Raw genomic sequence first — 16,736 nt, 5'->3', positions numbered from 1 at the left:
AGGAGTTCCATAGCTCAGCTTTCATCAAGCTATGGGCATACATTTGCTCTGGAAGTATCATCACTCAGCCTAACCAGTTAAGTCAGAATTTGATGCACCACAGGCTTTAAGCAGAGAATGTTTTTTCTTTTATATTTTTCCCTTTCCTACCTGCCCCCATGCCCCTCAGTGTATTTTTACCCATCTCTACTAATTTCTACTCACATTCTGTTGCACACTCAACTAATCCCTTTATCCGTGTGTAAAAAAAAAAAGGTAAAGAGACCCCTGACCATTAGGTCCAGTCGTGGCTGACTCTGGGGTTGCGGCGCTCATCTCGCTTTATTGGCCGAGGGAGCCGGCGTACAGCTTCTGGGTCATGTGGCCAGCATAACTAAGCCGCTTCTGGCAAACCAGAGCACCACACGGAAACGCCATTTACCTTCCTGACGGAGCGGTACCTATTTATCTACTTGCACTTTGACGTGCTTTTGAACTGCTAGGTTGGCAGGAGCAGGGACCGAGCAACGGGAGCTCACCCCGTCACGGGGATTCGAACCGCCAACCTTCTGATCGGCAAGTCCTAGGCTCTGTGGTTTAACCCACAGTGCCACCCGCGTCCCATTCATCCGTGTGTGCCCCCCCAATCAGTTTCTTTCATCCCTTCTCCCTGATCCCTTTATATTAACATGTTCCTCCTCTCTTATACCCTTTCTTTCTTTTCCCAGTTTATATATAATAAGATGTAAATAATAATGAGCACTGAGACGCCACCTGAGGGCGGCCCAAGGCCCATTGAAGGGTCCCAGCCCACTCCTTGAGAAAACTGTGCTATGCATCAGTAGCATCACCTGTAGAAGCCCACCACAGTTTCAGATTTCAAGGATTTCCTATAGGCTCCTGACCCAGAAATACACTGAGTTTGGGAACTAAACATAGCTCATAGAGGAACAGAGTTGCCTAATAGACAATAATCCTACCAAACGATTTATCACCTAAAATCCAAAGGAGGAATGTTCCAGAAGTGGGGAAGGTGAGTTAGTTCCCTGAACTATCAGACTCTAGACAAGTTCACACAAGCACAAAAACCTTTTTATTTTTGTGTCACCTGCTTTAATTTGTTAGCATAAACTGACTACCAACTAAAAGCACTGTTCAATGATAATAAAAGTCTCTGGGGTCTGATTTGTGATCACTGCCCAGAAACACTTGATACTGCAGTCATCGAGCAGAAGGCATGTGTGTATGAACCAGCCTTCACCGTGTGATGAAACGGCAGTTTTGGGGCCAATGCAAACAGTGGTCATTTTGGGAAATGATTCTATAGCTGTCCATACATTTTGTGCAAAATTACTGGTCAGAAATGAAAGAGCTGGTAGACCCCAGAAACTCAGAGGCTCTCTTCCATCACCCCATCAAGATTGCTGCCACAAGCAGACCTTCAACTCACACATCAGCTGGGGAAAGGAATGACGCTGGCTTAAGGAGGAAGTGAAGATATTGTTTATCAAGGCTGTTATTTGCCAAGGCTGTGCTGTGTTTCCCAACCAATGGCCATATGGCCCCCTAGGGGCCCCAGGATATTCCAAGGGGGCCACAGGTGAAAACCACATACTGTAAATTGGGAGCCACGGCAGGAGACTCAGAGGCTATAAAGGGAAGCGAGAAGTGAAGGGGGGAAAAGATCATTTTTCTAAAAATCCTGATTGGCTGACTATCTGCTTAGCCAATCACAAGCAGGCAAGGGGGCAGCCCACCAGGGCCTAGTGCTCCTTTTTGCCACATACATTTTCTTGGAGCAGTCCCGGTTTGTTTCCAGGGGAGGAGAGGGCGATTGCTGAGGCTCCTGCTTTGACCAGTAAAGCCCGTGATCCAGAACCCCAATGTCCAGTAAGTGTGGGGGTGGGGTGGCAGTGGGTAGGGCTGGGTGAGCCAGAGCTGCTTGCTGCCAGTGCTGGACCTGGTGGCAGCCCGGGTCTGACTCTGCAAGGCACAGGGTGCAATCCACCCCAGCACCTAGCAGAGTGGGGTCGCCAGCTGCTGCTGACTGGCACCTAGTAAATAACTGTCTACTCAGAAGAAAGCCGCAGTGAGGTCAGTGGGCCTTACTCCCAGGTAGGGTGGGGGCCCATAGTGTTCTATCTAGGCAGCCAGGGCTCCTCCAAATGACAAGATCTTTTTGCACCAGGTCAATGAGGACCACTTGCTATTAAAAATACTCCCATATATACTGAACTCCCTTTGTGTGTTTTGGACTTTATGTGTAGGATTCCCCTCCTGTGTCAAATAACTGGGGTCAAATAAGTGTTGTTTACTTTTTTATAATACATGGAAGATGGATCTCCCTTCAGGAGGTTCTGGACTCTCCTTCCTTGGAGGTTTCTAAGCAGAGCTTGGATGGTCGTCTATCATGGATGCTTTAGCTGAGTTTCCTACATTGCAGGGGGTTGCACTAGAAAGATGGCCCTCGGGTCCCTTCCAGCTCCATGATTCTGTGTTTTTCAGCTTCAACAATATTTCATTATGTTCCTATTACTTTATGTAATTGTATTTTGTATAAATTATCAAAATTATAAATAAAACATGTTCTATTTACAAACAAAGCATTTAAATAGCTATATTTCTACTGCTAGGAGGGAAAGGGGCATGGGCGTAGCCAAGATTTTTGTTTTGTTGGGGGGGGGCAGAACCTCAGATTAGTATTGATTTGTATTTATTTTTTTGGGGGGGGGGGAGCTGCTCCCTGCCCCTGCTTGGTTATGTCCATGGGGGGCCACAGGAAGAAAACGAGGTCAGAAGGAGGCCATAGTCAGAAAAAGGTTGGGAAACTTTGGTGTACTGTACTGACTGAGAAGGCTCTGAGGACTTTATTAACCAAACAAATATATGTTATTGTCTTACTATTTGTTTGGCATTATTTGTTACTTTTGGATATTAAAAATTGTTAGATATATCACTTTACTACAGAACATGACCATGCTCCATTATTTTTTTTAATGTATGCAGGAGTTGCCAACACCTTTGGCCTGTGGAAATATTTTGAGAAAGTTCTGTGGGTGCCAGTCACTAACTGTCTGTTGTGGGAGTGGGGCATAATGCAACTTAGCTGTTATGGGGCAAGATGACTGCTGTGGTGACAGCAGTTGGTTACAGGGATAGTAGCTTCTATTGTGCCCGGATCCAGCTCAACTCTGGGCCCTGTTATCTATATGAAACTAAATTATCCTATTATGTGCATGAAACAAATTAGCTTTTGTAAGCTGCCTGGGGAGAGCTCTGCCCTGAAGGGTGGCATATAAGAATAAAACAAAAAACAAATATATAAGTACATATTAAAGAAATAACTGAAAGTACAGAAGTAGAAACTTAAAGATTAAAAAATAAAACATACCCAGGCTGCAGGAGAGGCATCCATCTGCGCAAGGAATGCAATCTTCTGAGTCAAGTTCCTCTGCTTCACCTGCACATTGGGCAGTCCATGAAACAGTCAACATACACGGATTTCACTTCATCGGAATCCAAACATCATTTCTCTGGGACTAACAGAAACTTGTAACATTGGTCTGTCAGCAGCACTCCCCCCAAATATTCCATTGTCTGCTAATTTCAATATTAAGGAGATGGCAGGTGACCATCAGGGACAAAGGTCTCAATAAACGTATGCCTGGGGTCTGTGCATCATAAATATACCTATTTATCAGAATAAATTGCCTGGAAATGTTCTCATGTCCACTTTTTAAACTTGTGACAGGGGCCTTTGGTGGCCAATAATGGCTTAAAAATTGAGAACCACTGGCCTACCTCACAGGGTGGGACACTTCTCTTTATGTGTTAAACGACACGTGTGAGAGTTCTGCACATGGAGGAGCTCCATAGGCAGAAGAGACATCCCCTCCATGACACTGCTTTGAGTGTGAAGACTGAAGCCTTTTGTGTTAGAGCTCTTCTGGGCTGCGTGCGCAGAGGGGAGTTGCGTAATATCAGGGTTGGGCCCTGCTTGCCCTTCTGCTCACGCTGCTGCTTGTTTTGTTCTGGCACTGCTGCTGATTAGCTCCAACAAACTTTACCTGGGATACCACTGGGAAATAATTTTGCATCAACCTCTTTCAGTATAATCTAGGGCTGGGTCACTCTGGAGTCTTACACCCAAGTAAAGTGTAGCTGTTTTACCTCCAATCATGGGCGTAGCTAGGCTTTTTGTTAGGTGGGCAAAACCTCAGTTAGTTAAGTATTTATATTGATTTAGGGGAGGCCCTTGCCGCCTGCCCTCGCCTTGGCCTTGCGCATGCCTCCTATGCTAGAGTCCTAATGGTGAAGCTTGTTTAGTTTTATTGTGAAAACAGAGCTTTTACACGTTAACAGTGCACTGTTGCAACTACCCCACTAACATTTTATTTTATTTCATTGTTGTGCCAGATGCAGTATAGAGCACAGATGTGTCAAGCTGTCTGGACAGAGGACAGACAGGCAAGTTTCTAATCTCAGACCAAAATGGTTTTCATAGCAAAAAAGCTTATGTACATTTCAAGTTCATCACACCTGAAATAAAAACAAAACTCTGCTCATGTCCTTCAGTATACGATGGCATACAAGAGTATTTAGAGTAAATTTGATTATCATTTTGCATGAACCCAAAGGGTTTTATTTTTATTTTCAGCACCAAGCGACAATAACCGACGTTGTTGCTGTTAGGGAAATGAGCAAGGCACTAATGTAATGGTTTTGCTCTTCACCAGAGGTCAGATTTTGTTTTAACAATATATGGTGGATGTGAAGTGCAATGCAGGCGAGCTCCAGGCTTTGGGGAGATGACTTCCAGTCAGAGGTCTTGTACAAGCATGGCAATGTTGAACATAAATGCGTATAGCTTATAAACATTGATGAGTTTGCTGTTATGGGTCAAGTCAGTCTCTATTTTAAATTCAGACCCAATTTAACTGCAACCCCAATGAACAATTTACATGTCTCTCCAGAAGTCAGTCTGTGGGCTGCAGTGGAGCTAAGTCTGAGGCCAGCCTTAGAAGGGTCACCCAACAAGGTCAACTATTTCTCTCCCTGAAGAGAGGGTTAAGACTTTGTGCGTTTAATGTATTGACCTCTTTGGCTTTTTGTCTATTGATTTTAAACAAACATATCCACAGAGACCAGAGAGCTGAAATGCTTTCAGAAAATCTGTGTATTTGAGAAACTGGAGATTGGATAAAGAAATTCACTCTGCATCATTGCATCTTCATCAGAGACATTTTCATCAGAGCAAGACAATCATTTTTGTAAATTGTTCTTAAAGCGTCCCAAAGAGGTCAGCTTGTGCTACTGTAGGGGGACCTAATACTGGCATGAGATTCTTCTCCGCCATCCAGCAAGGCAGCTCCATGCTTGCCACCGCGCAGTGGCTACCTTAGGGCAGGTGTTCTGGGAGAAAATCTCTGGCAATCAGGAACCAGCTTATGGGCACCACATGGCCTATACTTGCATCCCCTCCAACATTCCTCTAATGAAAATAGGAACATCCCAATTCATAAGGATAATTTTACTATTTATACCCTACATATCTTACTGGGCTGCCCCAGCCACTCTGGGCAGCTTCCAACATATATAAAACATAATAAAACATTAAACATTAAAAAAGCTTCCCTATACACGATGTTGTCAGAAGTTTTACCTTTTCTACATTTGTGCTTCTGGCAGCTATTATCAGCCAGATAGTATCCATCAAAGCATCTTTCGCACATGGTTTGATCAGGGCACACTTCACAGTGCTCAAAGCACGGCAGGCAGATGTTCTCTTCCTCTGAAGAATAGTGGCCCAGAGGGCAACTTTCTCTGCATTCTCCCAGGTACAGGAAGCGTGTGTTTCCTTTCTTATCTGTAAGGCAGAAAGCAAGACAAAGCAGAACAAAAAACACTAGGAGAATTGTTCATCAAAAACAAACAAATCAACCCCAAACCTTCCTGTTTGTATTAAAAGTCATTTTGATCTGGGGAACTGATTAGTGGGAGCATTTGTGGCTGAGCAACCAGAACAGTTAATTGAGATTTGGAGTTGCTTCTGCCTCTTCTCTTACATTTACCTGTCTGCTTAGAAATGGAAAGGTTTCCCATTAACAATAACTGAACCTTTTTCTTTCAGAAACTCATTCTGAAGCCCATTATTTTCTCTGAAATCCTGAAGTGCTTAATTAAATTAATGCAGGGAAATCTTCAGGAAAAGCAATGACTGGAAAAGAAAGGTCCCCTGAAGTTGCTCACACAGTAACCCAGGATACAAGCCCCATTGATACTCAGAAGTATTCTGGGGGTGCATTCATACTGCCATGTAAAGCATTGCTTGTTTCCCATGTGCTGTCTGGCTTGTTCAAACCTCTTGTCAAACTAGCTGGATTTATGACAATGAGAACTGGCCTGTTAATTTTGTTGAAAATAAATACCTAGATGTATCAACGCATGTTTAGAATTGCATCTACCTCTGCATGCTTCTCTTCTAGATAAAATCACACACAGTGGTGGGAGGATGTTTCACTATTTTCATTATGAACCTTTTAACCGAAAGACACAGACTTAATGCAACTTGATTGAGTGTTTTCCAAGTCAATCCAAAAGGCAACCTGAGTTCAATCACCTTGTTTTTCCCCTAGCTGAGAATACAGTCTTAAGAGCTGCTCTCCTTGAGATCAGGACGACTAAATGGGTTATCTGCCACAACACACACACACACACACACACACACACACACACACACAGACTGTTCTGTAGAGTGGTCAGTTATGCATCACCAAAGTGAGGAAATGCATGTTGAAAAAGAAAAAAAGAGGACCAAAGAGGGCACAGGTTGGCATAAAATGTACATTTGCACCAGAAGCAGAATTTTTTTTGGAGAACCTACTGGAAAGAATTAGGAGGAACGAGGCCTCTTTGGGGACATTCAGAGGAACCAGAACAGTAACGTTTGATATTAACTGAATTTGGTTTCCCCCCCTTTCCCCCTTTTTTCTTTTTATGTTGAATAATTTCTGCAGAGAGGAGTATATTGTGAAATTGAAATAAAATATGGATTTTAAATGCATTACATGGAACATAAATGGTTTGAATAATAAATTTAAGAAAAATAAGGTTGAACACGTTCTTGTAAAACAAAAATATGAATTAATCTGCTTGCAAGAGACCCAGAAAAACATAAAAGAGTGTTAATTAACAAGAGATTAGGTCTAGAGTTTATTGCATCTAGTAAGGAAAAGGAAAGGGGGGTAGTAATATATGCTAAATCTCATCTGGAACCTAAACTGCTTTTCATTGATGAAGAAGGCAGAATAGTGATAATTGAAATAAAAATTAATTTGGAAAGGATAATAGTCATCAGAATTTATGCATCTAATGAAAGAAAATCAGAATTTTACCATCTATTAGAAGAAAAAGCATTGGAATACCTGAGGGGAAAGCTAATTCTAATGGGAAATTTTAACAGAGTAGTTGGTAATCTGGATTGGACAGAACAGATTTAAAAAAAAAGAAACAAGACAAAATAAGCTTCCGAACTCCTTTTTTCATTTAATAGAACCTTTGAACCTAAATGATACTTGGAGATTCAAATATCCTCTTGAGAAACAATTCATGCACTATTCTGAACCGCATAAATTGGCAGGACGAATCAACACAATATGGACGACAAAAGAATTATTATTAAGTAAAGTGAATCACGTGGAAATTGGTCCTAGAACCTTATCTGCTCATAATCCTGTAATAATTAGGTTCAAAGAAGAGGAAGAAAAAACAAAAATATGACGATTCAATGAAGGATTGATGAGGAAAATAGAATGGAAAATAAAGTTGATGAGACATAGAAACTTTGAGTATGCAAATAAACCAGGTAAATTATTCTCCTGGCAGATAAAAAAGAAGAAAGATGACAGAATTATTAGTAAAATTAAAGTTGAGGAAGCTTGGATTCAAAACCCGAAAGAGATCAGGAAAAGTTTTGTCAACGTCTCTTCAAACCTAAATAAAGAAGGCCTGGAGAAGAATGAAAAAATTAAGGAATTCTTAAAGACATGTAAATTACCAATGATTTCTAAGGAAAAATTAATAACTTCTAATTCCCCCATTACAGCGATGGAAGTACAACATTCTATTCAAAGATCAAAATCAGGGAAGACACCAGGTCCTGATGGTCTTCCAGCTGTTTATTATAAAAAATTAGATGCTTTATCCCTACCCCTAAAAGATTTAATGAACAACATCCTTAAAACTGGGAAGCTACCAGACTTTTGGAAGTAGACCTCTATCTCTGTCATCCATAAACAAGGAACAGAACTATCAAATATCGCTAACTATAGACCTATCGCTCTGCTAAACAATGACCATAAGATGCTGATATGCTGATATCATCGCGAACAAATTAAAGATATTGTTGAAGGAGACAATTCACAAAACATCAAACAGGTTTTCTCCCTGGAAGATATATGCAATCCAATATAAGAACACTGATAAATGTATTAGAATACTTGGAACTTAAAATTGATAAAGCAGCGGGCATCATGTTTGTTGATGCTGAGAAGGCTTTCGCTAATGTGTCTTGGAAGTTTATGAAAGAATTGATAGAAGAAATGGGATTCGGCGAAAATTTTAGTAGAGGAATAAAGGCAATCTATTCTGATCAAAAGGCAAAACTAATCATCAATGGTAATATCTCAGAGGAATGCAAAATTAATAAAGGAACTAGGCAAGTATGCCCCTATCACCCCTAATTTTCATCTTAGTAATGGAAGTATTAAATAACCAAATTAGGGAAGACGATTGTGTTAAAGGTATCACCTTGGGCAACAACACGTATAAGATTAAAGCATTTGCAGACGATGCGCTTGTCATGACTGAAAATCCCAAAGAAAGTTTGATAAGAGTAATAGAATTGTTTAATAACTTTGGAGAAGTGGCAGGCTTTAAGTTGAACACTAATAAGACTAGGTTAATAGTTAAAAATGTACCGTATTTTTCGCCCTATAGGACACACTTTTTCCCCCTCCAAAAATGAAGGAGAAATGTGTGTGCGTCCTATGGGGCGAATGCAGGCTTTCGCTGAAGCCTGGAGAGCGAGAGGGGTCGGTGCGCACCGACCCCTCTCACTCTCCAGGCTTCGCGCAGCTCTCCGCAAGCCGTGGGAGCCCGCGCTGGGCTCCCACGGCTTGTGGAGAGTTGCCTGAATGCTGAAGCCTGGGCGTGCTGAGCTCAGCGTGCCCAGACTTTGCGCAGCTCTCCGCAAGGCGCGCAGAGTTCCCAAGGCTCCCACGGCTTGCGGAGAGTTGCCTGTTCTGGGGGCTGGGGTCGGGGGTCGGGGGAAGCTCGGGCTTCCCCTGCCCCAGCCAGCCCCGCGCCTGGGGGGGGGAAATAATATTTTTTCCTTTATTTCCCCCCCCAAAAAACTAGGTGCGCCTCATGGGATGGTGCATCCTATAGGGCGAAAAATACGGTACCTATGACTGAAAAGAAAGACATAGAAGAAGCTATGGGACTGAAGATTTTCTGGAAAGCAAAATATTTGGGCATCTGGATTACTCCCAAAAATCTAAATTTATTTCAGGATAACTATATAAAAACTTGACAAGAAATTAAAAAAAACCCTTGAATTCTGGACTAAATTGAAGTTGTCAGTCCTTGGTAGGATTTCGATCATAAAGATGAATGTTCTCCCTAGGCTGGTTTTCTTATTTCAGATGATCCCAATTCTGAGTGAGGTAGGCTGCCTCAAAAAATGGCAACAAGAAATATCTAAATTTATATGGGAGGGCAGGAGACCCAGGATTAAACGTCAAATTTTAATAGATATAAAGGATAGAGGTGGTTTTGCCCTGCCTGATTTGAAATTGTATTATGAGACAGCCTGCCTCAAGTGGATGAAGGAATGGTGCAATTTGAAAGATATGGATATGTTGGACTTGGAGGGACATAATAACTGTTGGGGTTGGCATGCTTATTTAATATATGGAAAGGCAAAAATACCTGTGTATACCTGAGATTTCTCAAGTTATATCATAAGGAGATCACTTCTTAAAGTTTGGGAGAAATATAAAGATCGGTTGGAGTAAAGGCCACAGTGGTAAAGAAAAAAAAAACATGTTGGAAAATTGGCCTACCTATAAAACACTTTTAAAAGAAGAAGAGAACCAACTGAAACTTAAGAGCTTTGAGGAATTAAGAGATGTCATTACAGATTGGTTTCAATATTATCAGATATTCGAAAGATTTAAAGTAGATAAACGAAAAGGGTTCGCCAAGGAAACCTTGAGATTTGAATTTGACGTAATAAATTCAAAAAGTACTTCAAAAAGTAAAACCCTCTCTGAAACTTATCGCCTCCTCCTAGACTGGGAAGTCGAGGAGGAGGAAGTTACATCAGCCATGATAAAGTGGTCTCAAGACTGGGTATGCTATAACAATATCCCAATGGGAAAACCTGTGGAAGAATAGTTGGAAATTTACTACGTGCTATGCCATAAAGGAAAACTTGTTAAAAATGCAACACCAGTGGTATAAAATTAGCCAAAATGTACAAAGGAGCCAAAAGTAATGCTTGGAGATGTGGAGACCAAAAAGGCTCACTGTACCATATATGGTGGCAATATAGCAAAATAAAGAAATTTTGGGAGGAAATCCACTTTGAACTAGAAAAAAATGTTAAGAATCTCATTTATTAGGAAACCAGAGACATATCTGTTAGGCACTACTGATTCAGATATTCCATATATATATATATATATATATATATATATATATATATATATATATATATATATGCAACAGTGGCAGCAAGAGTTATTATAGCTACAAGGAGGAAGAGCGACATAATTCCTTCTAGACAAGAGTGGATACAAAAATTGACTGAATATGCTGAAATAGATAGTGTATCTGAAAAATAAACAATAAATCGAGAATTGAATTTGTATCAAAATGGGACTTCCGGTGGAGCGCGTCTTCCGAGCGAGAAGGGATTCGGCGGAGAGCGCGATCCCTGTCCTACAAGGGGAGGAAAAAGGGGGTGCAGAAGGGCGTAAGCACCCCAGAAACATGTCCGGAGGGTGTCCGGAGGTACAGGGAGCCAGCAGAGACCGGACGCGGCTCGCTTCGCTGTCAGGTAACCCTCAAAAGGTGAAGAGTACAGCGACGCTGAGCAGCAGGTCCTGGGCAGCCATTTCCTCCCTCCCCAGTATCGGACAGCCCAGTCCTCGCAGAAGGCTAGCGCTCCGCTTCCAAGCATAGGAAACCGGGCTGTGAACCAAGCTTGAAGGAGTTGTAATACTGGAAAAGAGAAAACCCGGCAAAAGAGGAGAGAAGTTTTTTTCGGGGTTCAGCCTTTATTAGAAATCAGCGAAACCGCTGAGAAACTCCAGAGCGGGAAAAGAGAAAAGCTACTACTAACGTCCACTTTGTTCCCCTGAAGACTCTTCTATTAAAAGCACCCGATACCCTCTTAAGTAGGGGTGCCTAAAACAGGGGACAGAAGGTGAAGTTATTAAATTGGAACCGTCTGATAGAGTGAAGGGGACGCCGTAGAACGCTCCCCTCTATCGTGCTGCAATTAGCGTAAAAGCGGAAGAGAAGTGCCGACGCCATTAACTGATTCAAAACGCGGTAGCGACTAAGGCAAAAAGACTATCTTTCTTTAACAGTACGGACTAACCTGGTCTAAAATTTGCGGCTGTGTTCTCATCCATCTGCTACATCCAGGCACTGGGCTGAACTGATCAGCGATTTTTGAATTTTGATGACTGTCTGGCGACCTAAAGTAATCCTTAATCCTGTGCTGTTGGACCACCTAGTTTGCCTGTGTAGAGTGTCTACCTCAAAAGCTGAACTGCGACGGAGAGAGCCATCTAGTGGATAGAGCCACCTAGTGGATAGAGTGAATATTACGTTTGGGATTTTGCTGTGCTTTATTTCCTATCTCTGAACTGCGACGGAGTGTCTACCTCAAAAGCTGAATTGCGACGGAGAGAGCCATCTAGTGGATAGAGCCATCCAGTGGATAGAGTGAATATTACGTTGGGATTCTGTTGTACTTTATTTCCTATCTTTTCTTTTCTTCTTTTTTTCTTTTCTCTCTTTTCTTTTTTCTTTTTCTTTTCTCTCAATTTTCATTGTCTTATACCCCACCTCCTTACTCTCTCCCCCTCTTTTTCCCTCTCCTCTCTTCCCCTGGCTCTCCAGTTGTCCCCAGGTGGAATCGAGGGGTTTTGAAGTTGTGAATCCCCACCCCCTGCCTTTCAAAAACAAAACAAAACAAAACAAAAAAAACCTTCCAATTGCTTTTTGAGCTGACTGAGAACATACTCCCTACTGACTTTATACGAATTCTTGAACTTCTGATCTCTAAGAGTCTACGGATTCTATGGTTCTTGTGATACCCCCAAAGATGCAACACGGTGATAAGAAGTAAGTGGATCGTCGCGTTCAACCTAAGGACTGTTAAAAGACTGTGGGCCCGGTCTAAATCAAGGTTAAATCAGTATTGGTTAATAAGTGCTAGCAACCAAACTTTCTGTTATATTGAGTATTGGGTATTGGGTATCTCTTATATATATATATAAAAAAAAGAATGTCAAACACTGGGAAAAGACCTGAAGGGGGAACACCAGTGGAAAGAAAGGGATCAAAACAAGAGGGGGACTTTAGAGCAGAGATCCTAAGAATGTTTGCGGAGATAAAACAGAGTGAGAAAAACGTAGAGCTCAAATTAGAACAAGTAGAACATAGAATTGGGGAAGTGGATAAGAAGATAGATGCAACAGTAAATGAATTGAAGAGTCAATTGAAAGAGGTATTTAGGAGGACGCAGGCAGTGGAGGAAGGTTTGAAAAAGACAAGAACGGAAGTGAGAGATGTAAAACGCGAGGAAGATAAGATAAAAGCCGAGTTACTGGAATTGCACAATAGCCAAGAGGATATGAAAGACTGGATTGCTTTGAACGAATTAAGACAGAGGGAGGCTAATCTTAGGCTGAGAGCCATACCCGAAGTTCAAGGTGAAAATATAAAAGAGAAACTAATAACAGAATTAGCACTATGGCTAGAGATCCCAATAGAAGAGGTTGAGAAGACAGTCCAATCGGCTTTCAGATTGAAAGTCAAATCAGCTAGGAACAAAAAATTTGTAGGAGACTGTCTAGTTACATTCAAAGAAAGGGAAATGAGGAACAGGATCCTCCAAAAAAACAGAGAGAAAAGGTTAAACATTGGGGGAAACTACATAATAATTTTCAAAGACATCCCAGTCAGGCTCTTAAAACGTAGGGACCCCTACAAAGAACTGGTACAGATACTGAAAAGAAATAACATTGAATTCAAGTGGGAGTTCCCTGAAGGAATTTCCTTCACATATAGGGGTAAGAGGCAAAAATTGACAAACCCAGAAGAAACAGGCAAATTTTTAAGAAAATATAAAGAATTAAAACCACAAAAAGAAGAAGATAAAGGAGAGGAGGCAGAGGGAGGGGAAAATCCAGAGGAGGAGTCAGGGGAGTCAGAGGAGGGGGGGGAGGAGGGGACAGAGGGAGGAGTCTAAAGAGAAACAACAGTTGTCTTCGATCCCTTTTCTTTCTTTCTTTCTTTTTTTTTTCTTTAGGTAACCACCATGGCGTTAAAAATTTACAGTTGGAATGTTAATGGGATGAACAATAGGGGAAAGAGGAATAAAATTGAGCATATTCTAAAGAAGGAAGGCCTAGATATTATTTGCCTGCAGGAGACGCATATAGCGAGGAAACATAAGAGGGTTTTGACTAACCAAAGACTGGGGAATGAATTTGTATCGTCAGATCGGAGTAAAAAAAGGGGAGTGGTCATTTATATCAATAAACAAATTGAAGCGAAACAATTATTTAAAGACGAAGAAGGAAGGATATCAGCAGTACAAATTAATTGGCAGGGAGAAAAGGTAATAATAGTGGGGATTTATGCGCCGAATGTTAATAAGTCAGAGTTTTTTAGGAGTTTAGAAGGAAAGTTGTTTGATTACGCCGATCAGAAAATTATACTACTGGGAGACATGAACGGTGTGGTGTCGTTAGAGTTGGACAGGCTAAGGGACACGAAAGGTACAGAAGGAAAGCTACCTAGAACATTTTTCTCTTTGGTCCAAAGCTGTAATTTAGTGGATATTTGGAGATTCAAATACCCCTTGGAAAAGCAACATACCTACCACTCAGAACCCAATGATTCATTTTCAAGATTAGACCAGATGTGGATCTCGGCAGAATTAATCCCAAGAGCCGCAAGGGTGGGGATCCAGGCCAAAACAATATCTGACCACAACCCAATAAAAATGGAACTGAAAGGGTTGGAAAGAAGATTAAACAGATGGAAAATGAAAGATTATTTATTGGACGACCAAGAGATAATAGAGAAAGCTCAAAACAGGTTAAAAGAATACTTTGAAGACAATTTAGGCAAGGGTACAAAATCAAAGGTGGTATGGGATGCAGGCAAGGCGGTGATGCGGGGCTTCTTTATCCAACATAATGCAATTAAGAATAAAAAGAGAGAAAAAGGGAAAAAAGAAATTTTACAACAAATATTGGAAAACGAACAGAAATTAACTAAAAATCCCAAAAATAAGAAAATAAAAGAGAACATCAAAGTTCTACAATCTCAGTACGCGATGTTGATAAACAGAGAGATAGAATGGAAAGTTAAAAAATTAAGACAAAGGAACTTCGAATATGCTAATAAATCAGGGAAGCTACTAGCTTGGCAATTAAAAAAAAGGAAGGAGCAGAATACAATAAACAAAATCGAGGTGGAAGGAGAAGTGATAAGCAAGCCTAAAGAAATAAGGAAGGCCTTTTTGGACTTCTACAAAGGTCTTTTTAAAAATACAGAAAGGAATAACTTGAGAAAAATAGAGAGATATTTAAAAGGTAAGAATATCAATAAGATTTCCACAATAGAAAAAGAGAAGCTGAATGCTCCAATTGAGATAGAAGAAATCAAAGCAATAATTAAGAATTTAAAAAATGGGAAAGCCCCGGGCCCAGATGGGCTTACTGGCAGATATTATAAGGAGATGGAACTAGTCCTGCTGACTCCATTGCAAGAAGTAATGAATAACATCCTCAAAGAAAGAGAAATACCAGAGACGTGGAAGGAGGCATTGATCACACTAATCCCTAAACAAGACTCTGATTTACAGCAGATTAAAAACTATAGACCGATTTCCTTGTTAAATATAGACTATAAGATTTTCGCAGGAATCCTAGCAAAGAGGTTAAAAGACATCTTGGTAGAAAGCATACACAAAGACCAAGCCGGCTTTTTGCCGGGTAGGCAAATGAAAGACAACATAAGAAATATAATAAACATCATAGAATATTTAACAGACAGATGTGATAAACAAGGTTTGTTGTTATTCGTGGACGCTGAGAAAGCGTTTGATAATGTAATTTGGGATTTCCTGCTAAAACAATTGGAACATATGGAAGTGGGCACTGAATTTTACAATGGGATAAAAGCAATTTATACAGATCAAAGGGCAAGACTCATAATAAATAACGTAGAGACTGCAGAAATAATAGTAACAAAGGGAACGAGACAGGGATGCCCACTGTCCCCACTACTGTTTGTAATGGTGTTAGAGGTTCTACTTAACTCTATAAGAGATAATAAAGGAATAAAAGGAGTAAGGGTCGGTCTGAATGAATACAAAATCAAAGCCTTCGCAGACGACCTGGTTGTAATAATGGAAGACCCAATAGATTCAATAAAAGAGGTACTTGAAGAATTTGACCAATTTGGAAAAGTAGCGGGCTTCAAATTAAATAAAAGGAAAACAAAAATGATAGTTAAGAATATGTATAAGGACAAAGTTGAAGAATTACAAAGAGAAACGGAATTAGAGTTGACTAAGAAGGTGAAATATCTAGGAGTATGGGTAACGCCAAAAAATATAGATTTATTTAAAAATAATTATGAAACAGTATGGAAAGGAATTAAGAAAGATATAGAAACGTGGGGCAGGCTCAAATTGTCGTTTTGGGGAAGAATAGCTATAATTAAAATGTCCGTACTTCCAAGATTACTATTTCTCTTTCAAAATATCCCCGTGATCAAAGGCATATCGATATTCAAAGTCTGGCATAGGGAGATCTCAAAATTTATCTGGCAGGGGAAGAAGCCCAGAATAAAGTTCAAATTGCTGACAGATGTGAAGGAAAGGGGAGGCTTCACCCTGCCAGATTTGAAACTATATTATGAGGCATCATGCCTATGCTGGGTAAAGACATGGATCAATCTGGAGGACAGAGAAGTGTTGGACTTAGAGGGTCACGATAATCGATTCGGATGGCACGCCTACTTGTGGCATGGGCGGAGGAGAACGCATAAGGAATTTGGAAACCACATATTCAGGGGCCCACTGATTGAGGTATGGGAAAGGTATAAAGACGTGCTAGAACCTAGAACACCCCACTGGCTGTCACCATTAGAAGTTATGTCTGTTAAAAAGACCAATATGAGGGCCAACTGGGCCACATATGAACAACTGTTAATGAAGGAGGAAGGAAAGTGGAAAATGAGACCGTACGAGCAGGTTAAGGACCAAGTCTACGATTGGTTGCACTACTTTCAGACAAACGATATGTTTAGGAAAGATTTTAAAGATAAAGGATATGCTGATAAAAACTCCAGATTCCAAATCGAAATCTTGAAAAATAATATAAAAACTTTGTCTAAAATGTACAATCAGCTACTAGACTGGAACCTAATTGACGAGGAAG

The 16,736-nt window shown here is 40.8% G+C and overlaps 1 protein-coding gene across 1 annotated transcript in view; it reads right to left on the bottom strand.

Moving 5' to 3' along the window:
• LOC309352300 (proprotein convertase subtilisin/kexin type 5-like) overlaps positions 1-16,736 on the bottom strand; it is a gene marked incomplete at its 5' end in the record, with an annotated part of 61,882 nt that overhangs the window by 30,836 nt on the left and 14,310 nt on the right. The window contains 2 exons of the mRNA XM_081880663.1: positions 3,371-3,439; positions 5,642-5,845. Of these exons, the coding sequence (XP_081736789.1) occupies positions 3,371-3,439; positions 5,642-5,845 (273 nt within the window). The remainder of the gene's footprint in view (positions 1-3,370; positions 3,440-5,641; positions 5,846-16,736) is intronic.

The sequence above is a fragment of the Podarcis erhardii genome (genome assembly GCF_964252035.2).
Source record: "Podarcis erhardii genome assembly, chromosome: 11".
In the NCBI taxonomy this organism is placed as follows: domain Eukaryota; kingdom Metazoa; phylum Chordata; class Lepidosauria; order Squamata; family Lacertidae; genus Podarcis; species Podarcis erhardii.
The sequence above is the reverse complement of the archived record's forward strand: the minus strand, read 5'-3'. Positions and strand labels throughout refer to the sequence as shown.